Source organism: Vipera berus (genome assembly GCF_964194415.1).
Source record: "Vipera berus genome assembly, chromosome: 9".
Classification (NCBI taxonomy): Eukaryota; Metazoa; Chordata; class Lepidosauria; order Squamata; family Viperidae; genus Vipera; species Vipera berus.
The window spans coordinates 1,453,658-1,478,986 of NC_138212.1; the positions used below are offsets into that span (position 1 = coordinate 1,453,658).

The following is a 25,329-nucleotide window of genomic DNA, read 5'->3' on the forward strand; positions in this document are numbered from 1 at the left end:
ATTACTCCGTAGAGCGCATAGTAGTAGTCCATACAGGAGATGACCAGGGTATGAGTGACTTAACTCACTTCTGAGAGACGGACTTTGAGTTAGATAAATGGGCCAGATGTGTAATCAATTAAGCAATTAGCTACCTGCCCTTCAACAAACCAATTAGCTCACAATGATTTTGCGAGCAGAGCAGTGTATTAATATTAGGGTTGCAGCTGCTTAATGTGTGACCACATCCTTTTCTGGTGCACTGAAGCAAAAGGATCATGACTGGCTGGGGGTGGGGGTGGGGTGGGAGGTGTGTGTGAAGAGAGAGAAGGATATAAGCTTTCTAATTGCTGGGTGCAATTCTACAAAGCAAAATATTTAATTAAGTAAAAAGCTTGTCACTCAAATCACTCGGACTGGCTGAGATTAATAAACAGGGAAGGGGATCGTAAGAGAGTAAGGGGAGGGGAGGGGAGGGGCAGCCAGCAAAGGAGCAGGTTTGGCATATGGTCAACCGGGCTTAGGGCGGTCAGTAACAGCAGTGAAACTGGATCATTTTTTTTAACAGCATCAGAAAGTCAACAGTTAATTTTAAGGTATTTCACCAAATTTGTAGTTTGATCAGATTTGGAGAATGTAGAACCTTACTTTTTTCACCATTGAATTTCATTTTGTTAGATAGCGCCAAGTGTTCAAGTCTATCCCGATCTTTCTGTATCTTAAGTCTATCTTCTGGAGTGTTGGCTATTCCTGCCAGCTTGGTGTCATCGGTAAATTTGATGAGTTCCCCATCTATCCCCTCATCCAAATCGTTGATGAAGATGTTGAAGAGCACTGGACCCAGAACAGAGCCCTGGGGCACCCCACTACACACTTCCTTCCATGTAGATACAGTTCCATTGAGGACCACACGCTGAGTACATCCGGTCAGCCAGCTACGAATCCATCTGGTGGTGATGCTGTCTAACCCACATTTTTCTATCTTATCAAGTAGTAGGTTGTGATCTACTTTATCAAATGCCTTCTTGTTCTTAGCTGCAAAGTCGTGTCCGACCCATCGCAACCCCATGGACAACGTTCCTCCAGGCCTTCCTGTCCTCTACCATCTTCTGGAGTCCATTTAAGCTCACGCCTACTGCTTCAGTGACTCCATCCAGCCACCTCCTTCTCTGTCGTCCCCTTTTTCTATTGCCTTCCACCTTTCCCAGCATTAGGCTCTTCTCCAGTGAGTCCTTCCTTCTCATTAGGTGGCCAAAGGATTTGAGTTTTAGCTTCAGGATCTGGCCTTCTAAAGAGCAGTCAGGGTTGATCTCCTCTAGGACTGACCAGTTTGATCACCTTGCAGTCCGAGGGACTCGCAGGAGTCTTCTCCAGCACCGTAGTTCAAAGGCCTCGATTCTTTGGCGCTCAGCCTTTCTTATGGTCCAGCTTTCACTGCCATACATTGCAACTGGGAAGACCATAGCCTTGACTATACGCACTTTTGTTGACAGGGTGACGTCTCTGCTTTTTAGTGTGCTGTCTAGATTTGCCATGGCTTTCCTCCCCAGGAGCAAGCGTCTTTTAATTTCTTGGCTACAGTCCCCATCTGCGGTGATCTTGGAGCCCAGGAAAATAAAATCTGTCACTACCTCCATTTCTTCCCCATCTATTTGCCAGGAATTGAGAGGGCCGGATGCCATGATCTTGGTTTTCTTAATGTTAAGTTTCAACCCAAGTTTTGCACTCTCCTTCTTCACCCGCAACAAGAGGCTCTTTAGTTCTTCTTCACTTTCTGCCATTAGAGTGGTATCATCTGCATATCTTAGGTTGTTGATATTTCTTCCGGCAATCTTAATTCCAACTTTTGATTCATCTAGCCCTGCCTTTCTCATGATGTGCTCTGCATATAAGTTAAATAGGCAGGGCGACAGTATACAGCCTTGCCGGACTCCTTTCCCAATTTTGAACCAATCAGTGGTTCCGTGTCCAGTTCTCACTGTTGCTTCTTGGCCCACATATAGGTTTCTCAAGAGACAAATAAGATGGTCTGGTACGCCCATCTCTTTAAGAACTTGCCACAATTTGTTATGATCCACACAATCAAAGGCTTTAGCATAGTCAATGAAGCAGAAGTAGATGTTTTTCTGGAACTCCCTAGCTTTCTCCATGATCCAACGTATGTTGGCAATTTGATCTCTAGTTCCTCTGCCTCTTCAAAATCCTGCCTGTACTTCTGGTAGTTCTCGGTCCACATACTGCTGGAGTCTAGCTTGTAGGATTTTAAGCATAACTTTACTAGCATGAGAAATGAGTGCAATGGTGCGGTAGTTTGAACATTGTTTGGCACTGCCTTTCTTTGGAATTGGAATGTAAACTGATCTTTTCCAATCCTGTGGCCACTGTTGATTTTCCAAATTTGCTGGCAAATTGAGTGTAGCACTTTTACTGCATCGTCTTTTAAGATTTTGAATAGCTCAGCTGGAATACTGTCACCTCCACTAGCTTTGTTGTTGCTCAGCTTTTCTAAAGCCCACTTCACTTCACATTCTAGGATGTCTGGCTCGAGGTCAGTGACCACCTCATTGTGATTATCAGGGACATTAAGCTCATTCTTGTATAGTTCTTCTGTGTAATTTTGCCACCTCTTCTTAATCTCTTCTGCCTCTGTTAGGTCCCTGCCATTTTGGTCCTTTATCATGCCCATTTTTGCATTAAACATTCCCTTCATCTCTCCAATTTTCTTGAAAAGATCTCTGGTCCTCCCTATTCTATTGTTTTGTTCTATTTCTTTGCACTGTTCATTTAAGAAGGCATTCTTATCTCTTCTAGCTATTCTCTGGAATTCTGCATTCAATTGGGCATATCTTTCTTTTTCTCCCTTGCCTTTCGCTTCCCTCCTTTCCTCAGCTATTTGCAAAGCTTCCTCAGACAGCCATTTTGCTTTCTTGCATTTCTTTTTCTTTGGGATTCTGGGAGTTGAAGTCCACTTTTAAGTTCATAAGCATACTGGCTGGGGAAGTCTGGGAGGTGAAGTTCATCCCTCTTCAAGTAGCCCACAAAAGCATGCAGGACAAGTAGAAAAACACACACATTTTTTTAACAAGATTGATTTATTAACTATGATACATATCACATAAGGCCTTTAAGTCTTTACACCATTCCCATTGAGACACATACAATACTCTGTAGCAAATAACATGATTTTTTTCCTGTTTAAATTCAGCAAAAAAGGGGGCTTTTCTTTGTTTGCCCAGAGATTTCAACAATTTCATGCACTAATTGGATGGGCTGAGGAGGAGTGGGGGAAGAGAAAGAACCACAAAGAGTTAAAAACGTCCTTAATAGAAGCATAAAAAGGAAATATAGTCTATCACCAATAACTAAAGGATGTCGTTAGGCTCCTAAAAATACAGAGAAATAACCATTATACTTTTTTTTCCTTTTTCTTTTTACATACAGGTCTTTTCGGTAACTTTTGCTTGCTTTTTCTGAAGTGTTTTGGGCACAGGTTTAGCTGGAACTACTACCACGTTTTATCACCATTCATCATTGTCTTCTTCAATTAAAATGTTAATCCAACATAGACAGAGATAATTTTACAATGTGGAAATACAAGTACCAGGAAAAAAACAAAACCAAGCGAAACAAAAAGCTGAGGGCAGAACTAAACCCAACTTTTCCAAAGTTCTATTTCCATACAATTTGAGAAATGGATGTGGCTTGTTTAATATACACAGGAAAAAATTAAGATTATTTTAAACAATAACTTATGCCCTGCTTTAAACTACATTTAGAATACAATATTTCTATTGTATTTCCATTTTACTGAAAGGGGAGGGAGGGGATTTAACCTAACCGTTAGACTAGGACCTATTGAGAGGGGCCAGCGAGGGGCAATGTACCCCACAACGGGACCGCTAAAGAATACTGACCGGATGAGCTGAAGACAAACTGACCTTTCACGTTAGGGGAAGCCACCGGCTGGTTAGAGAACAGACGAAGGGCGAAACCAAAACCAGAAGTGAATCCCCTTCTAGGAAAATGAAAACCTAAGCCAGACTTTGAACGCCGCTGCTAAGTCACCGAAGGACAAAGGATCCAGATGAGCAATTCAGAACTTTGAGACGAGGCTTTAAAAATGTACGCCAGCCCCAGACTCTGCATGGGGGCGACCGAACAAGAGGCTCCCAGGAACCAGAGCTGGAGCGCCTCAAAATGCTTCTGGTTTTTCACCGGGAAGGGGGAAACGGGGGGGGGGGGGTCTTAATAAGAAAAGGAGAGCCACCAACCTGCTGGGCCTCTTGCTGCTGGAAGGGAGCAAGGCCGCAGTGGCGGGGCGAGGCGTGTCCATAAAAGCCCACGGGAAATTGTACAGCGCGCACGACGGGATGCACAAACGCTGCTGCCACTGTCTTGAAGACGGGAGATGGAAATGCCGCCCCTTGGCAGCCTCCAGCAGAAGAGGTGGCAGCCACGGGCCCCGTTTGCTGGCGACCCGTCGTCTGGACTGGGGAAAATCCGCTGGATGATGAACGGGCATCACCTCCGGCATGTGCAAAGAAAAAAAGCCCCAAGAAATCCAAAAGGTAGGTAGGTTGTTTGGAGGCACCTGGCCCAATTTAAGGGCCACCCAATGCCAACCGGTCCCAGAAGAGGGAATGGCGACGGGCGAAAGAAGCCACTGCAACTCTGCAGGGATGCTCCGATCTTGGTTGAGAGGCCTGGAAAACTGACCCCTCCCCCCTGTGATCTTAAGGCCAGCGATGGAGGCCACAATCTGACCCGTGCAGGGCGCTCTCTGGACCTTTCTCCCTCCTGCCAAGCTCCAGCTCTGGTCTCCCAGGCTGGGAGCCGAAGCCAGGGGCCTCGGGGCAAGCCTGGTCCCAACGGCTGAACGCGAGGTTAAGGGAGGCTGCCTTCCCCAATTCCAGGAGTTGCTAGCAGTAGTTAAAGATTTTTAGCACACTTACAAAGAAGGCACAGCGGCACTCAGCGTGTGCTGAACAGAAGCCCCCTCCCAGGTGGGGAACGGCACCCCCGCCAGCCCCCCCCCCCCCCGTTTGGGTCAACAGCCCAAAGACTGCAGCTTAGGTGGGATTTCAGGTTTTTTTCCCCACCCAGGAAAAAAAGGTCAGAAGGGAATTTTTCCAGCCTTCTCGGCCTCCTTCCTACAAGCTTTCGGTCCCCCCCCCTTTGTGTGTTACTTTCACATGGCGCATGCATAATGGATGGGAGGGGGGCTGATGCCATGTTCCTTGTCGGAGTTGAAAACAAACCGCTTCCATTATTTACACAAAAGGCAGTGAGTTATAAAAACGAGGAATGCTTGCAAAGAGGGGCTTTCAAAGCACACGATTCTGACACAGATACAACTTTTAAATGTGGTTCTAAAATAAGGAGTACATAATTCAGCTTATTTATAAGAGAGAGAGAGAGAGAGAGAGAGAGAGAGAGAGAGAGAGAGAGAGGAGAGAGATTGCGGAAGAGGAGGGGGGGCTCTGGATACCAGGAAGCAGAATGGAAGCGGAGGTTTGGGGGGGTGGGGGTGGAGGGGGTGGGGTGGGAGAAGGACCGGAATTTCACTCCCACCCAATGAATGTAACACAAATATCCTTGAAAGGCTGAAAAACAGCAATAAACCACAGGTTTCATTTTAAAGTGCGAAAAGATGGTGAGGATGGCATAGGGATCGCTCCCGTCCTCCCAGTGGTACCGTGGAAAGTCCAGTTCAAACTGCCCTGTTGATGAGAACAAATATAGCCCATGCTCCCTCTCGCTCGCGCGTGCGCGCACACACACACACACACACACACACCCCAGGGACACAAACAGGGCAGTTTACCAGGCACTGCTGATACACAATCCCCTTCACATACCCGGTGCAGAAACCCTGACCGGTTCTCCCCATCTGCAGCGCCTCCTCCCCACAGCCGGCTCTGCCCAAAACCCCTTTGGCTAGGAAGAGGGGGAGGCCGCAGGGGGAAGGAAGGCTTCCTGGGCAAGGGAGAAGATGCCCCTTGGCCCATCCAAGGGGCTGCCGTGCTGCCGCTTGGGAAGGCGCCCAGGAAGGGATGGCCCTGAAGGGGGGCAGGGGCTCAGCGTGGGCGCTCTGCTGAGAGGTTTGAAGCCTTTCCCGTCGGCCTCGCTCTCCCCCTGCAGGGCTGCCATCTTCCTGGCGGGGCAGCGAACCCTGGGCTGCCCCAAGGAGCTGGCTCAGAGCTCCCCCGCAGCCCAGTGGCCTGGGCAGCATTTCCACCGAAGCAGCCAGAAACAAGCCTCCCCCGCTTCAACCCTCTTTTTGCCCGTCTCCTCTGAGACTCAAGCGAAGCAGCCTTCCCAATACGCCACTCTTGCCTTCTCCCCATTTCTAGGGGGTGAAAGGCAGGTTTGCAGGTTTGCTCTGCTCTCTCTTCGCTAGCAATGCTCCCCCCCCACCACCCCTTCTCCCCACTTGCTTCCAACCAGGCACACGCACGCACGCACGCACACAATGAACAACAGTGTTTCTGTCAACGTAGTGTTCCAAAGGAGTCCAACCCCAGGCCCGACAGTAAAACCGCAATCTTCTTTGCAAGCAGACGTGAGCCCTTTCTCCTCTCCTCTCTTTCTCTCCTCTGCTAAGTGCTAACACCAATATCCTTCCAGGGCAGGGGAGGGAGGGAGGCGGGGGGGAGGGTGTTGAGAGGGATGCTGTGATTTGTCGTAGGGGGACAGCACAGCCAGCAAGGCGGCCCTGCGGCGTCACTGCCCGGGAAGCTCTGCCAGCCACAAATGCGCCGGACTCTTCCTCCTGTTTCCGAGACTTTTGGGTCAAGAGGACGTGACTTTCCAGCCTTTGCTCGAGTTGAGTGGACCCAGCTTGCCTGGGCTCCTACTGGGGATGGACTAAATTGGTCTGAAGGAAAGGGACGATCCCCCGACCGAGGTGAGATGTCCAGCACTGCAGGATAGGCCTCCATTGTTCCTGGAATGTGCTTGGGGGGGAGGGAAGGAGGCCCCCTCTTGCTTCACAGTCCTCTCTGTCCACGCACGGATTGAGACCAAGGAGGGGCGGGCCCGACACCCCGACCGGGCTTAAACGTGCCTCGCTTGCTTGGGTCCGAGTCAATCCTGATGGAATGGACGCTGCCTGGGAAGGGGGTCCAGATTCTCCAACCGCGTCCTCCTGCTTGTAGCCCCGGGGTGCCCTCCCAGGCCAGCCCCGAGGCCGAGCAAGGCTGCAGAGGGGGGTCCAAGGCGCCAGCCCGCCGTTGCTCGTCCCAACTCAAGTCTGGAGCCCGACAGCGGAGGGGAGGGCAGGCCAACAGACGCCAGGGAGGATCCGCTTCCTGGTCTTGTCCTCTGCGTCGCCGGAACAGAGGCCTTTCTTCCTGACCCGACCCGCTGTTCACAGTGTGTGCTGCTCGGCTTGGAGCTGCGGCGGGAGCAGGGCCTGGAGGGGCGACTGGGGCGAGGGGGGCGGCGTCTGGGGCGGGGAGGGCTGGGCCATCACAGGCGTGGAGGAGAGGAAAGGGGTGTAGACGGGGAGGGCCGAGGGGGAGTTGGGGGTGGCGCCGGGGAGCTCGGCGATGGGCCGGCTGAAGAAGAAGAAAGCGCACTGCTGGATGAAGAGTTCGATGATTGTCTGGTAGATGCGGGTGGCGGTCAGGGCGTCCATGGTGCTGAAGTCGGGCCGCATCAGGGTGGGCCAGAAGCAGATGGAGAGATTCTCGCTGGTCATCAGGTTGGTGCGGCTGTTGTGGCTCACTCTGCAAAGACAAGGGGGGGGGGGTCAGGCACGGGAGGCAAGAGCCGTCCCCCACCCCTCCCAGAGGCACCTGCGGCTTTCCCAGAGCTCCCCAGTCTGTGGAGATGAGGAGCTGGGAATGGGGAATACAAAACACAGGTGGTCCTCGTCCTACGGCCATTCAGTGACCAGAGTTACAATGGCATTTCTCGCACAACCGTTGCAGCGTCCCTGTGGTCATGTGAACAAAATTCAGACCCTTGGCAACATACTCGTGTTTATAACGGTCTCAGTGTCCCGGGGGGAGGGGGGTTGTCACGTGATCCCCTTTTGTGACCTTCTGACAAGCAAAGCCAAGGGGGAAGCCGGATTCGCTTAACAACTGTGGTGATTCCCTTAATAACTGTGGCAAGAAGGGTCATAAAATGGGGCAAAACTCACTTGGCAACTGTCTCGCTTAGTAGCAGAAATGTTGGGCTCAATTGTGGCCGTACGTTGAGGACTATCTGTAGGGGGCTACCCCTGAAAAGCGTCCAGAAGCTTCAAATGCTTCAAACTGCCTTTGTGCAGCTCCAGGAGTCCTCCTCCTCTGCAGAAGCCGCACTGGCGCAACTCAAGGCGGTGACCCTCAGCTGTAAAGCCCTACCTGGGGCCGGGTTATCTGAAGGACCGCCTTTTCCCAGCTCCATCTACCTGAACCCCCAGGATGGGGAGGAAGGGAATGTTAGGGAAATCCTCTCTCAAGGGCAGGGAGGGGCTGTGGGGATGTCACCGCCTCCACCGGGGTCAGGGAAGCTGGGCCTGAAGGCCTGGCGGGGGTTTTGGGGATTGTGAACTGGAGAAAGAAGAGTACAGACTGGGTCCCAATGCCCAAGCTCCATGCCGGAGGAAACCAGGGAGGTTCTAGGCCTCACCAAAAAAAATGCCCCCAGGGGCTGCTGATAATCTCACAATAATTATTAATCTGATGGTGATAATCTTCTAATAACTGGAAGAGCACAATCTATCAAAGGGGATAAATTTGAGAATGCCACCTCGCTTAATTGGGAGAAACGTCGGGGAAGGGATTCACCCTGGGCAGGCCCTGGCTGTCCCAGCAGAGGACGTGACCCCCGTTTAGTTTTTAGGCACAATATCCAGGGGGGGGGGTCATGGAGTGGCCGACGGCTCCAGCTCATCTCAGAGGGTTGCACTTACTTGTTCAAATGAGAGATCACATACTTGAAGACCTCGTAGTTCTCCCTGGGGAATTTCTTCAGCACCTCTTTAAGTGCCTGCAGCTTCTGCTCCCGGTCGTTAATCTCTGTGGAAGCGGAGAAATGGAAAAAGATTTGAGATTCTGTTCGAGGAGCAGTGGAGGTTTGCCACCTGAGAAACGGCAGCCATCTGCAGGTCCTGTTTAAGGGATAAACCAGCCTACATATTGGGCAATGCTCTTTGCGTTTTTCTTCCCCAAATTGCAAGAATCACAGAACCTCAAGCTGCTGGCAGAACTGAACTAGCAAGAAGCTGGGCGCTCCTAGTTAAAAGCCTCACATTTTATGAAATCAGCTCTCTTTAAATCAGGGAGAAGAAAATAGCTTTTCAGCAGTGCTTGGAATAATCAGCTCTTCCCAAGTGCTCACAGAGAGACCCAGCTAGGATGCTTTGGGAGTCAGGCATCCTCTGGCCTTAGGCACAAAGCCAGCTGGGTGATCCTGGGCCGGTCATTCTCTCTCAGCCCTAAGAAGGAGGCGATGGAAACCCACTTCTGAAAAACCTTGCCAAGAAAATTGCAGGGCCTGGTCAAGGCAGTCACCAGAATCAGACACAACTGAATGGAAGAAACACAAACACACACACACACACACACACACACACACACACACAGAGCCTTGCTTAGCAGCCAAGCGTTAGCACATAAGCATTTACGTTTTTATTTACCAAGTCTTTTTCACCCTGTTAATTAGTTTTAATAGTTAGGTTCCTTAGCAGTTTCTTATCTGCACTGATAGCATGAGGGCGAAGTTTTAATTTGTACTCGCCAACACCTTAGAATAATAGCCCAAGATGCTGGTGGTAATAAAGCGAAGCCAGACCCTCTCCAATTTTTGCTTGAAAGGGTTACATTAAAGACGTCTGTGGCAGCCAACATTAACATTACCGGAGGCTGTCTGCAGAGGAAGCCAGCTCCGCAATCAGCAGCAGCCTTTGCCTCCGTTCTGCAGCTTTTAAAAAGTGCACCAACATCACCGGGGTGAATCCGCCACCGGAGAGGACAGCGTTCTGACTTTATTTTTTATTTCAAAAAGTATCTTTTAGAGCAACTAAAGGAAAGCAGCACTTGTCAGAGGTACCTCAGAGACAGCTTCTAAAGTAGAGACGCCAAACTCCATTTGGACAGACCACAGAGTTAAATATTTAAAGAGCTCTCCGCGCCGCTCTGAGCTCCGACAATTTTAAGTGCCTCTGCAGTGAAATTCAGGATTGTCAACAGCAGCATTGCTGGCTCAAAAAAAAAAAAGATCTGTTTGGACTTCGGCACGGTCAGGTCAGCTTGAAAACAGAAAAGAGGCTTCCCAGTGATTCTCAATCTGGGCCTCTTTAAGATGGGTGGACGTCAACTCCCAGAATTCCCCAGCCAGCTAAGCTGGCTGGGGAATTCTGGGAGTTGACGTCCACCCATCTTAAAGAGGCCCAGATTGAGAATCACTGCAGTAGACAAAGCTCAGCTAAATTTGGACACTGAATCTCTTCATCTCTTTCGAAAAAGGGCTGTGATGTGAAAGAAAGCCCCCCCCAAAAGCCCTTTTTACTGCCTCAAACCTAGCGAAACAGTGTTGGAAGCTTTCCCATATATTTTAGAAACTGGTATTCACTGGCTATTAAGTAGCCCCTGTTTAAAACAATCCAGGGGCGCTGTTGTGATACAAATTTTATTTTGTGCAATTCTGTGATCAATGGAACCGGCATCATTTACCCCCCACCCCCAACCGCTTAAAGAAAACCAAAGTAAGCAGAGGTTTGGGGGTTTGATTGAAGGAAATATCCCAGGGTGGCAAGATCCCAATGGGTATTTTTCCTGTCTCAAAGCTGGCTGTGTACAAAAATCAGGAAAGTGACTAGCATATTCTATCTTTCTCTAATCTTACTTTAAACCACCATACACGATTAAAATAAACCACGGTTAAAAACGAAGAGATCAGTAACCACAGAACAAACTAATAACCAACAGTGGGTAAACGTAGAAAGCCAAGCTACAGAAACGAACTGAAATCCAAATCAATTATTTTAAAAATAAAAAACGAGAGAAGGTAACGGCTTCAGTCTTCCCCTCCAGTTTCACTGTGAGGGAAGCTGGGAACAACTCAATGAAAGAACTGCTGCGGACTGAGCCAGGTTGCAGACAAATATGCCTGCTAAAAGATGTTGTCCTTGGTCTTCGGCTCTTTGAGATGTAGTTCAGAGACAACCGATTTTATCTTGCTACATTTAAAATACGGCAACTGGCCTGGCACCGGCACAGGCTGATGGCAGCGCTGCCACTTCACGAGGCAGCAGCCACGAGGCACCATTCCTGCCCTATTTCTTTACTGCCACGGCCGAAGGGGGCCTTACAGGACAGGCTTCCAGATGTGCCAAAATAACCTGGCAGGACTTCTGAAGAAGCCGTCTTAGGGAGATCATGTTTTGAGTAGAAAAGAACTTTGGCCCTGTTTCAATTCGGTAGAAATGTATGAATGGCCCAAGTCGATTTAGAACACAGAATGTAGAATAACAGAACTGAAAGGGACCTCGGAGGTCTTCTAGTCCAACGCCTTGCTTGAGCAGGAAGCCCTACGCCAAGGATGTCCCATCTTGGAGCTTTAAGACTCGCGGGCTTCGACTCCCAGAGTTCCCCAACCAACCATGCTGGCTGTCCAAACTCTTCTTGAAAACCTCCAGTGATGGAGCACCCACAACTTCTGGTGGCAAGCCCTTCCACTGATTGTTCTCACTGCCAGGAAATTTCTTCTTAGTTCCAAGTTGATTAATTTCTATCCACTGTTTCTTGTCCTGCCCTCTGGCGCTTTGGGAAACAAGTCCACCCCCTCTTCTCTGCGGCAGCCCCTCAAATACTGGAAGATGCTGTCATGCCAGCCCTAGTTCCTCTTTTCATTTGAGGGGTTCGATTAGCCTCTTCTTCATTTCCAAGAAGTAGTCTAGGGAATTTCTCTGCCTTAGATTTCATGGCTCTCCAACTCTACAGCCTAAAACTCTGCCTTCGTTCTCCATTAGACGGGCCTTCTTCGTTCCCTACCCGCAAGCCTTCTCTACCGAAGCTTGTGCTGAAGTCGTTTGAGTGGATTAACGGAGATAATAAAAAAAAAACAAGGAAAGCCTAGATTAGAAGACGCTGCTTCAGAAGATGCAAGGAGACTCTTTCCTATTCCGCTTTCGTTTCTAACTCTAGGTGGAGCCACTGAGTCCCATCATTCTATCATGGCAACAGCACTGCTGGACGCGCAATTTGGATGTTCACCAGCTCACAAGTGAGTGCTGGTAGAAGACTGCTCTTTGTGGGTTCCCTTTCAAAAAGGAATCTGGCCAAGCGCTCCAGAGACACGAAGGACTCTCCCTTTGGTGTTCTGAGAAAGGCTGGCCTCGATCGCCGGCAGGCGCATACTCACTGTGGGCTTCCACCAGCTCGATCTGCATGTTGTAGGGTACCAGGGGCTCCGGCAGCTCTGAGAAGAAGCTCTTCATGGCTCCAGCTACAGCATTCACAGTGAAATCCTTCTCAGCAAAGTCCAGGCTATGATCTGTGAGGAGAGGATTCAGGGGTTAGGCTTCTCTATCCTGCCTGCTCAAAGAACTGCAAAGAAGCAAAAAAAAAGTCCCAGCTAAAAGTTCAGCTGTTCCTGAAATATCAATCCGATGGTCGTGGATGGAAACTAGACCAACATTTATCTGCAGGAAGATATCTCCACACCAGAATCTCCCCAAGTACAGGTAGTCCTCGACTTCCAACCGTTCATTTAGTGATCGTTCAAGGTTACATCACTGAAAAAAATGACTGATGACTATTTTTCACATTTACGCCCATTGCAGCAGCCTCCACGGTCACGTCATCAAAATTTGGCAACTGGTTCATACTGATGAGGGCTGCAGCATCCTGGGGGGGGGGGGAGAGGGGGGGTTGTCACGTGATCCCCTTTTGCAACCTTCTGATAAGCAAACTCAACAGGGAAGCCAGATTCACTTCACAACCGGGTTACTAACTTAACTGCAGCGATTCACTTAACAACTGCGGAAAGAAAGGTTGTAAAATGAGGCAAAATTCACTTAACAACTTTCTTGCTTAGCAACACAAATTTCGGGCTCAATTGTGACAGTTTGTTGAGGACTAGCTGCATTATGATCCTGCTGGGAGAAGCAACTGGTTGTCCCCCACCCAGGAGCAGTCTTTTTCCCTCTGGAATGACCTCCAGTGGAGGCAGCATTGGGCCTCCGTCTCGGAAGGGCTTCCAGAAAGAGTCAAAAACAAGAGTCCCCACCTGATCCCACAAGCCGTCACCCCACACGCAAACCATGACTGCGTCCCTAGACGCTTCCCCAGAGGCCCGGTCGTACCTTGGTCGAATTGCCGCTGTAAACTTTCCATTTCAGATTTGTTTCCACTCACCCGGTAGATCCCTTCCGTACTCAACCCTGGTGGGGAAGGAGAGAAGATGATTAGAGCAGAGCAAAAGTGCAAACCTGAAGATAACCTTACCAGGAAATAAATATTTTATGGAAGACTGAGCAGGGAAGCCTTCTGCCCAGAAAATGGGGGCGCAGAGACGCATTTCATTCCTTCTAGCACCAATGAGGTTACCTAGGTTGGTAATGAAAGGTCTGCAAGAAAGCAACCAAGATCAAAGAGCACCAAAGACCCCACAGGCTTTCCCCTCCTCCTCCCCCCCCTACATACTTCCTCTCTTCTAGGACATACTTGTGTCATGAAACATTTCAAAGAATATAACCAAGCTCAGACAGCACCACAGTCCTCCTCCTCCTCCTCTTTTTCCCTTTTAGCACTGATAAGGTTGCCTAGTTGGGTAATGAAACGTCTGCAAGAAAACAATATAGCTCAGAGCGGACCCCCAAGTCACAGTACTGAGGAAAATGTGATTTTGTATTAAATTTGCACTCCGTTCCACCTTCAAAGTATCGAGAGAAATGAGTGGCCATTAGTGTCCCTTCCTCCCTTCCAACTACTAAAGCTCTCTTAAGTTGGTAAAAAAGCAGAAAGAGCTCCGGAGCAGCGGAGGCGATAACTAGAAAAACAAACTGCAGTAGAAAGGGGTGATGAATAACCTTCTGCCTTTCTGCATCACATATATTTGTGTGGCTGTAACCGCTTATATTACACCTTTGTGGTGGATTTTAATTGCTCCGAGATGCTGTGGGGAGATAATGATAGCTAAAAGTATAATTACTGGAACCCTGCATTAACCTCACGCCCCTGCAGAAATGTGTTGAAATTATATTTCCTAACTACAAAGAGCTATCAATGACCTGCAATGAATGGCTGAGGCATTTTCTGCAATGGAGGGGGAGAGGGTGGTATATACGAACCACCTGATCACTGCATATATCAAAAACTGGGATCGTCCACTGCACAAATGTTAAAAAATGCTACCAACTCCTTTTATAGTGACTGTGATTACAGAAAGCCCCCAACTTACGACCACTGGTTTGGTGACCGTTCAAAGATACAACGGCACTGGAAAAAGTGACTTATGACCATTTTTCACATTTACAACCATTGCAGCGTCCCCGTGGTCACTCAATGAAACTTGGCAACTGGCATGTACTTTTGACGGTTTGCAGAGTCCCAGGGGTCATGTGACCTTCCCAGCTGGCTTCCGACACGATTCTCTAATAACCGCATAATCTGCTTAACAACTGCGGCAAAAAAAATCATGAAACGGGCAAAACTCACTTAACAATGGCCTTGCTTAGCAACAGAAACTTTGGGGTTAATTGTGGCTGTAAGTTGAGGACTACCGATATATACTTCAATAAGAGAGCATTTTCCTCCCAAAGAAAGAAACCAAACAACCTGGCTCTGGTTTAGATCTCGCCTGTGGCCAGAATCTCATCTGGCGTTTTGCAATTACCCTCTTTTTCCTCTCCTTTTTCTGTTTTGGTTCACCTAACTGGGCTGAAACAAGGATTACAAGCGCCTATGAAAAAGTATGGCACATAAATCTCAGTGCGCCTGGTTATTTTAAGTTCAAGAAAGTTTAATGGTTATTTTTTTAAAATGAGGCTCTGGGTTTTAGTTCGCAAGAGCTCCTCGAGGAGCCTTCATTTCTCTGCCAGGGCTGCAGGGGTCCTGGCGTTTTGCAACTGATCTGCGGTTGACAGGCAAGATGCCCACCTGGATAAGGAATCAAAGTGAGACAGGAGTTTTGTGAAAGACCGGATTATGCACAGCTATAGGCAGCAAATCAAGCACAATTTGGAACAGTTCTACTCGTCAGCGGCTTCACCGCAGCCAGCAAAAAATTCTTGGAGCCCACAGGTCTTTTGGACAGCCAGGAGGAACAAAAAATGGTCACCAAGGTCTGAGCCAGCAACAGCTTCCCAATCACACCATCGATTGCAAAAGCCACTCAGCTTCGCTGCAGTGAAAAAGCAATGTTTAGTAATATTTCCTGCAATCCACTTCCATGTTTATGTTATAAAATCCTGTTTTACACCCAATCCTTGTCACACACAAAACTAGGCAGGCGTTGTGTACTCAGAACAGTAGGTGAGCTATTACAATAGACCCATTTTTGTGCCAAAACCAAGCCACTTTGTTGACAGATACATATCTAATTCACAGGCAGGCAAAATATAGGCAACTAAAGCTCACGACCCGTTCAGCGGCGATCCAAAACACTTATTATACAAGAAACCTGGAATGTAACTTCCCATGGTTTAATTTGGGCTTAAAATTACACATTGTAAAATTTCCCTTTACACTACAGGTCATCCTTGACTTACAACGACTGAGCCCAACATTTCTGTGGCTAAGCAAGACATTTGTGAAGTGAGTTTTGCCCCATTTTACGACTTTTCTTGCCTCAGTTGGTAAGCGAATCACTGCAGTTTTCAAGTGAGGAACCTGGTTGTTCAGTGAACCTGGCTTCCCCATTGACTCTGCTTGTCAGAAGGTCACAAAAGGGGATCATGTGACCCCCGGACACTGCGACCGTCGTAAATGTGAGTCAGCTGCCAAGTGTTTGAATTTTGATCAGGTGACCGTGGGGATGCTGCAACAACGGTCATCAGGGTGAAAAGTGGTCACAAGCCACTTTTCTTTTAGTGCTGTTGTAACTTTGAACGGTCACTAAACGAATGGTTGTAAGTCGAGGACTACCTGTACGGGAACAAAGCAGCACTGGAGCAAGCGGGCAGGGAAACTAATCCCTTTCCTTCCCTAACATGTCCACATCCACTTGAGAGTCTCAACAGCGTCACGGATCATTTTAAAGGCGGCCTCCTTTGAAGCTAAGGCCTTGCTTGGGTCCTGTTTGTGGACGCTGTTTTCAGTAAGGCAAAGCGAATGGGATTCTGTGACCCAAGAGGACCGACGGAGGCCTTCTTACATGTGGGCCGATCCCCAGTGGCTTCCTATAACCAGCCCACACGCTCCATTCATCAGTCATGCCCAGAGCAAAGCTGTAGCAGAGCAGCTAATGGGCTTCCGCTAGTCTAGTGGAAGACACAAATATAATAATGCCTCTTGGAACTAAGGCCTTCCTTTTTTCCCATTGCCCTTTGATGCAACAGAGAAGCCCACAGTGTCCAATCGAGTTACTCCGTCGAACACGGTCGTTTCCAGAATGGGACAATTGTGAGAAGTTGGAAATTATGCAGCGATGCCTCCTCATCCTTCCTGAAGGCAGCAAACAGTCTCTAAATATAGCTGTGATGGAAGGACAATTGTTTTGCTGTATATGCAAATTAACAGCCAGGGTTATTTGACATGGTTAATGATCGACAGAGGGAAAGAAGCTTAAATTAGGGGAAAGAGGTAGGAAGAGGAAGTTTTCAATGCATGTTAAAGCACCCGAGGGGCAGAGCAAGAAGTAACGGATGGAAGCTTATCAAAGACACAACCAACCTACAACTAAGGAGGAATTTGTGAGAACAATAATCAGTGGAACGACTTGCCTCCAGAATTTGTGGGGACTCAGTCACTGGAGGTTTTTAAAAAGAGATTGGACATCCATCTGTCTGCAACACTACAGGGTCTTCTGCATGAGCAGGGGGTTGGACTAGAAGACCTCGGAGGCCCCTTCTACCTCTGTTATTCCATTATAATGTGAACAGCAGAAAACATTCAAAAGCGAACACATAGTAATCATCTATTTTTAAAAAATCTAACAAATCTGCACGCTTCTGTTCAAATCTTATTTCAGTTGCTGCTCAGCTCTTCACTTACCATTCCATAAAATGGGAATGGTACCGGCTAAAGTATGGCTGTAAAACACCTTATCCCAATCAGATATACTCGATCTCAACAAACAAAATTCTCAGGTAGCAAAAACTCAAGGATGCAAGCTAGCTTATTCTCAAAGTATATATTTATAACCTGCTCTTTTCCACATCATGTCTTTCAAGGAACTTTAGCCTAAATATGGCAATAAACTGCACCAAAAATCTGTGTTTTTCTGTAAACATTTCATTTTTGAAAGCAGATATCAGCCTTTCAACACGCTATTTGATGTCCATCCTATATTTAGCACTCTTCTTGCAGTGTTAGAAAATATTAAAAATATTCCTGCAAAAAAATCAAAATGTCTAATTGATCCAAGCTTATAACTAAATTAGAAACACGTTAAGGTGCCATTTGCTATCAATGATGTCAGCACAAACAAAATTTGCTTTTGCTCAAATATGTGTGAAAAATGTGATTAGTATGAAAGTGGAGAATAGCAGAAATGCATTTAGCTTACATCACAAGGCGATATTTTGGGCACCTTTGGAAGTCTGGTAAACTTATAGTCAGCTCGAGGGGGGAATGATTTAAATGCATTAAATATTTCATAGATTGTATTATAAGGGAAACAAATTATGCTCAAGTACAATGATCAAAATATTTTAAAATATGCAATATGACAATATATATGGCTTTCCCCCCAATCTATTAAACCAATAACAAGACAAGCTAATTTTCAGTTAGTGATCAGTGAAAAGGCAGTTATTTTCCTTTCCCACTGAAGTTCATAGACTCCCTGAAATCTGACTCTGGTTAAAACGCTTGGCCTGCATCCTCACGTAGAACAGTGTTTCTCAACTCTGACCACTTTAAGACCTGTGGACTTTAACTCTCAGAATTCCCCAGCCAGCCATGCTGGCTGGGGAATTCTGGGAGTTGGCATCCACAGGTCTTAAAGCTGTCAACTTCGAGAAACACTGTCCTAGAAGGCAAAATCTGTATGGGTATTAGAGATTTTACATAACCTCTACAATACAAGTGCACCATCCAATCGATCGTTGTCACTCTCAAAGAAAAATTGTTAAATTCTGAAACAATCCTTCCACAGAACCACTTGCATTTTGTTTTCCTTCCAGTGTGCAATTTCTTAATCGAAAACAACCATATTGAAGCAATTCTTAAAACTGCAAATCTCCTGATTTTCTTTCTTTCTTTTTAAAATCTGTGCTGTGGTATCTATTCTTGCATTCCCACATTCCGAGTCAATTACATCAGCCGGCTGAAATTCTGATGGGGCCCTCACAGAAGTGCCAGCTTCTTTTCTGATGTCAACAGCTCCTGCCGATTCTTGGGCCGACGTGGTGCTATTGGCCTACCCTTGAGAGCTACTGTTCTTGTTATTTTCATCCTAACCGATCAAGGAAGCCACAAAAAACGTGAAGATTGTCGAGGACTAGAAAAAACAAACTTCTCAATATCGCCCTGGGCCCATCAGTCTGATTATTATCCTCTGTGTCCTTCTATCAAGTATCAAAAATTCCTCGAGGTTCAAGTTTACATTCAGAGAGCTGCACACGCATCTCTTTTGCAATGTGTCGGTAGCATCACAGGGGCAGAGCAGTTGTCAAATACAATCGATGAGCTAAAAATCGGATCAACTCCAAGAGTTTATACTTTTAAATCTGCACCGTCTCTTAGCTGAAACCAGCTCCCAGACTGTAACCTCTAAAGGTCCTTTACAGGTGTGCATGCCAAGTTGCAAGGCAAGGATGAAAGGGTGGAGCTTCAGTTGTGGGTTTCATTATTCTGGCATCCCAGTGAAGAACAGAGGCCTAGGTCTGTGCGTGACTGGCCAAATGAATGTCACAGCAATTTCTAGACTAGGGTTTCTCAGCCGGGGCAACTTGAAGACATGTGGACTTCAACTTCCAGCATTCCCCAGCCAGCTATGGGGTTTGAAAGTCGTCCATTCAATTTTCTCCATGCCACAGCCCAAGCTTTCTACGGCACTACAGAAGACTGAATTCCAGTTGCGTTGCCAAGTTCTCCAAGACATTTGCAGATGGTAACCATGTGAACTCTAGAAGATTGCTTTGAAAAATACCTCAATGTTTCCTTTGTTTAACTAAGCCCAAACTCACTATGTTGAGTCATGGTCATCATACTAAGTAATGCTTGATGGAGCCAACCACTCTGGTAAAATTCCTCTTTTATCTCGGGGGGGGGGGAGGACCCCACTAGACTAATTCCACGGACGCTACATTTTTACTTTTTCATTTCCTACTTCCTATTCTGTCTAACTTTAAAGACAATTTTTCAATCTCTCATAATTCAGACACAGTCCAACTGATATATTTTCATTACATCTCCTCTAATACAGTTAGAGACGTGGTTTGTTTTTTTTAAAGTGGAAAATAAATATTTTGACACTCTTGCTTATTTTCAGTCGGTAAAATGAAACATGTTAGCTATGCAATCACATAATCTTTGGCTTGTAAAATACATATCTGAATCTTTCGTTCTTTCCAAAAATATTCTGTGTTAAATTATACATGTACTGTAATCTCAGGGTTTATTAGCATTAAGGAAACATCATAGATGACTATTTTATTGGTTTATAATCCGTTCTGTGTGAATTTAATTTAAATCGCGTAGTATTACCTTTGTACGAGGGAGGAGCTTGTATGAAAGTGGCCCTCTTCAAGCGCTTTTAACAGCTGATGAGACCAAGGCCGATTTCCTATTTGCTATAAAATTCACCTGATGCAAGCCAAGGAGATGCAGCAGGAGAAGGCTGGAGCCTGGCCCAGAACAGAGTGAGAGTGCTGATAAGGTGATTATTTCCCCTTGAAAAGCAGACCACCTCCTCCCCACCCACCCCAGGGCCCTGTCGAGTGGTTTTTGAATGTTTTTGTGAAGTGGCACAAAAGACTGTTATCGAAAAACAAAATTCCACCAGGCATGGAGAGGTGGGCACGCTGCAGGTCGTCCTCAAGTTACAACCATTTGTTTAGTGACCGTTCAAAGTTACAGCAGCACTGAAAAAAGGCATGTATGACTGTGTTGCACACTTATGACAGCTACGGCATCCCCACGGTCACGTGATCAAAAATTTGGGTTCTTGGCAACTAGCATGTTTTTATGACGGTTGCCGTGTCCCGGGGTCATTTTCTGAGAAGCAAAGTCAATGTGGAAGCCGGATTCACTTAACAACCATGTTACTGACAGGATTCACTTAATAGCTGCGGCAAGAAAAGTCGTAAAATGGGGCAAAACACACTTAACAACTCTGCTGGCTGGGAAATTCTGGGAGTTGAAGTCCACAAGTCTTAAAATTGCCAAGATATTATTATCTACTATTTAGGTTTTAATCCTGCTTGTGAAGTATAGGTAGTCCTTGACTTAGGACCACAATTGAGCCCAAAATTTATGTTGCTGAGACATTTCCCCCCATTTAATGACCTTTTTTGCCACATTTGTTAAGTGAATCACTGCAGTTGTTAAATCAGCAGCATGGTTGTTAAGTGAATCTGGTTTCCCCGTTGACTTTGCTTGTTGGAAGTTTTCAAAAGATGATCACATGACTCTGGGACACTGCAACCGTCATAAATGTGAGTCAGTTGTCAAGCATTCGAATGTAAATCACGTGACCGTGGGGATGGTGCAATGGATCATAAGTCTTTTTTTTCCCAGTTCTGTTGTAACTTCGAACAGTCACTACATGAACTGTTGTAAGTTGAGGACTACCTCTCCTCACTCTCAGTTAGTCTTTATTTCCTGCTGGTGGGAACAGAACACTAAAAAAACGAGTGTTCAATATGTCTATATACCCTCAACAGCGCGCATAATCAGAATGCCTGCCGTTATCTGGTTTCCCCCAAGAACATCGGAGTTCTTAGCAGCCACGAAAAGGATCTGCAGCCTTGCTTTCAAGCTGGCAGATGAGCAAACCAGAACTTCATCCAGCATCGAATGAGCGATTTCAACAAATGGGTCCTCAGATCCACCAGCAAATGTTACTCATGCCCCAAAATGAAGGCGGCCAAGATGGGTCCTCGTAAGGAGCCAGGGAGGACGGGGCTAAAAGGCAAAACAAACGTCTCAGTCCAAATAACTAACCTGACATTCTTATCTCCACTAGAAATAAGAGCAAATTCCGCAGCCAAAAGTCAGCATTGCGGTTTTACCCCAAGGTTTGCCGAGCATTTATCCTGAGGGGATACGCGTATGCAAGGATCTCTTTTAAGGCTTCCAGATCAACCTGGCTAATAGTTAAATAATTAAGCAGCTGGCAGATGTTATCCAATTTCACCCACTGTAGCTGCAAGGGATAAAAAGATTCATATTCTGTTTGAACCTCCCCAGTTAGGCACTGCTGTCAATTATTGATGCAGCAAAGGGGAGAGCTGATAAGGAATGAAGTTTGGAAGACTATCACTTAGATGGGAGGCCTTAAAAATTTGCTTAAGCCTTCGCAAAAAAGTAGCAAGTCCATGTTGGTTCATGGGTTCTGAGAGCCAAGTGCAAAAGATTTAACTATAATAAATATTTGAATTGCATATGTTTATTGATTATAAGTATATTTATTTAATGTAACAAATACAGATGGATGACCCTCTCAGGCATAGTTGTGATGTAAGACACAGCCACCTAAAATTCTTCTGTTGGTTCAAAGGTTATCTCTACATAATTAACCAAGGGAAAGACAGATGGCAGCAATACCTACAGAACACTTTGAAGTCCAAGTTCAAATTCTGCCAGAATACATAATGCCTTCCAAGCGGTTTTAGCTTAAACTGAATTCAATAGTTAGGTGGACAAATCATTTTGGTTTCCTAACCAGCGTGCTGAGACTTTCGGATTTATTCCTGTCCCGAATTCATTTTTTATTTCTTCTGCTGAGGCAGACAGTGGATGGCCCAGTGGTTTCTGTTTAACAATGTGTTATTTACTCACAGGTTCCAAGACAAAGCATGATAAAAGAAACCCTTTGTTTTGCTCCATCACTTGAGTCTGTCAGAGCAAAGGTCTCCAGCCTTTCTCGGTTGGCGGACCGGACAGAAAGGGAGAAGCATTTTGTGCACACGCGCCTGCATGAAAACAGGGCTGCGAGCACGCGTGATGCAAACAGGGCGGTGCTAGCGCCCACATAACACTCGCTAGCAGGGTCAGGTACAGGGTCAGGTATCTCTAACCAGGAGTGGAGAACCTGTGGCCCCTGATTCCCCTCTTTGTACCCCTCAGAGCACCTCTCTCTAGGTTACAAAAGCCATAAACGGTTTCCCTTCATTATAATGAACAAAATAGATGAAAGCTGAAATGCATGTCTTACAATAGATACCGACAGAGGAGAATATTTGTAGCTCAGGGTAAAATGCAGAGTCTTTGATACTCTCTGAACTTGGCTGTTTTCTTGCAAATGGTTCATTATACAAACTAATAACATTATCAGTACTAGAAGGGGAGTGTTAACCTAGCACTGATGGCGTTACCTAGTTTGGGTAATGAAACATCTGCAAGAAAACAACCAAGCTCAGAGAGCATCAAGGGCCTGTCATTAAAATAGATATATCACATTTTTTAAAAAAGGGGAAAACCCCAAATTATGCCAGACCCAGCTGTGCCCACTTAAGCAATGCTGCTCCGCCACTCTGTGGCTGCCACTCCCCTTAAGCACCAACTTTAACCCTTAAAACATTCCCTTCCTGCTTACCTGTTGCTTCAATGTATTCAATGCATCTCTCAATAAAAATGGGAATGGGTTTCTCTGGGGTCACTACAGTGGTCAAAGGCACCCCAAAATAGTTGCTCTCCCATGTAGTCTTTGTGATAGATGGTCGAGGCTTAGGCTTTGGTTTCTGTAGAAAACAATTAATCTGAGTTAGTATGGCCAGGAATGTATAGTCACAAAGAAGGAAGGTGGTCTATTTTATTGCCTAAAAATGCCAGCCCCAGATTTACCTTAAAAACCTTATATCTGATTAGACAAATGGAATCTATATATCTGAAAGCAGAAGTTGCTGTTAAATCATATTTGGTGTAAGTTATGCTTCCAATATGGAAATCCAATTCAGTGTAGTGGTTAAGGTGCTGATCTAGAAATCAGGAGATGGGGAGTTCTAGTCCCACCTTAGCCATGAATTTGGCTGGATGTCTTTAGGTCAATCATCAGGAGGCAATGAGTTCTACTTCCGCCTTAGGCATGGCTGTCAGTTGTGTGACTTTGGGTCAATCACCAGGAGGTGAGTTCTAGTCCCATTTTAGGCTTAAAAACTGGCTGGTAGACTTTGGGCCAATCACCAGGAGACAATGAGTTCTAGTCCCGCCTTAGCCATTAAAGCCAATCACCAAGACACACTGTGTTCTAGTCCCACCTTAGGCACGAGAGCAACTAGGTAACTTTGGGCCAGTTACTCTTTCTCAGCCCAACCTACCTTTACAAGGTTCTTGTTATGGGGAAAATTGGAAGAGAAAGGAGTATTATGTATATTCGTCACCTTGAGTTAATAAGGTAAAGGAAAAGGTTCCCCTGCACATGCGTGCTAGTCGTTTCCAACTCTAAGGGCCGGTGCTCATCTCCGTTTCAAAGCCGAAGAGCCAGCGCTTGTCCGAGGACGTCTCCGTGGTCATGTGGCCGGCATGACTAGACGCCAAAGGCGCACGGAACGCTGTTACCCTCCCACCGTAGTGGTCCCTATTTTTCTACTTGCATTTTTACGTGCTTTCGAACTACTAGGTTGGCAGAAGCTGGGACGAGTAACAGGCGCTCACTCTGTTACGTGGCACCTGGGATCACCAAACTGCCAATCTTCTGATTGACAAGCACAGCGTCCTAACCCACTGAGCCACCACGTCCCTTTGAGTTAATATAAAGCAATAAAAGTGGCATAAAAATCTAATAAATAAAGAGTCCATAAACATGTTATGAGAGTCACTGTACAGACTAGGTGCAGGGCCACCCAGATTCCAAACCATCCTCAGCCAAGGAATCTCTCTGGTATCTTTGGGTCAGCCACTCTCTCTATCCTGCCCCCGTGCTGTGAGTGTGTGTGTGTGGGGGGGAATGGGGAGGGGGAAAGGAACTGTCACTATGCCACCATGAGCTCTTGAAGGCAGGAATTAAACCAATAAATAATACCAGTTGGAAAATGTTATATAAAAAGCGGAAAACCATTCAAGGGATATGTCACAACACAAGCCACAAGAAAAACAGGCTCAGCACAACCAAAATAATTATGAACATATTTATACACTGAGCGACAGAGAATTCAAAACAGTGGCAAGCGTCAAAGACAGCAAAAGTGAACGAGGAAGGTTTTGTTCTGCTTCCTCCAGATTAAGGTAATACGATGCAGATCACACACGATTTGTTTCGAAACAATGCTGGGGAAGGTATTTTGTAGCTTAAATAAGGTTGGCTGAGGCTGAAACAACACGCCAAGACAAGCTTAGAACCATGAAGAAGATTCACACAGGATGGAAATGAGCAGCAGAGGACCACTGACCACTGAACTATGAAGTACAAGTAGTCCTCGACTTACAATAGTCCATTTAATGACCATGCGAAGTTACAACAGCACTGAAAAAAGTGACTTGTGACCGATGTTCACACATTGCAGCATCCCCATGGTCATGTGATCAAAATTCAGTCGATTGGCAACTGACATGTATTAATGACAGTCGCAACGTCCCGGGGTCACACGATTCCCCTTTTGTGACCTTCTGACCAGCAAAGTCAATGAGGGAAGCCAGATTCGCTTAACAACCATGTCGCTAACTGAACAACTGCAGGGATTCCCGTAACAATTGTGGCAGGAAAGATCATGAAACGGACAAAATTCACTTAAACGTTTCACTTAGCAATGGAAATTTTGGGCTCAATTGTGATCGTAACTTGAGGACTACCTGTACAGAGAGGAAAGCAAATGGAAACAACCACAAATCAGGGACTGCATAAGAGGAGGATTAAGTCCCCCAAACCAGAATCCTGATCTAAACCTCTCTTTCAAAAAAGAAAGAAAGAAAGAAAGAAAGAAAGAAAGAAAGAAAGAAAGAAAGAAAGAAAGAAAGAAAGAAAGAAAGAAAGAAAGAAAGAAAGAAAGAAAGAAAGAAAGATCAGTGGCCTAGAGGCCCTAGATGAAATCTCAGTCCTTGAGGACATCTCCTGAACCTTGTGGCCCCAGGAAACTTCTCACCCTCTCCA

The 25,329-nt window shown here is 46.4% G+C and overlaps 1 protein-coding gene across 1 annotated transcript in view; it reads right to left on the bottom strand.

Annotated features, from left to right (window-relative positions):
- Window positions 1–3,052: 3,052 nt before the first annotated feature.
- The window catches only part of ARHGAP35 (Rho GTPase activating protein 35), a 50,197-nt gene continuing 27,920 nt past the window's right edge, over window positions 3,053–25,329 (bottom strand). Inside the window, exons 3-7 of the mRNA XM_081335018.1 lie at window positions 22,840–22,984; window positions 13,280–13,357; window positions 12,337–12,468; window positions 8,885–8,990; window positions 3,053–7,709 (exon numbers count right to left, since the gene is read on the bottom strand). Coding sequence (XP_081191144.1) covers window positions 7,349–7,709; window positions 8,885–8,990; window positions 12,337–12,468; window positions 13,280–13,357; window positions 22,840–22,984 — 822 coding nt within the window. The 3' untranslated portion in view covers window positions 3,053–7,348. The remainder of the gene's footprint in view (window positions 7,710–8,884; window positions 8,991–12,336; window positions 12,469–13,279; window positions 13,358–22,839; window positions 22,985–25,329) is intronic.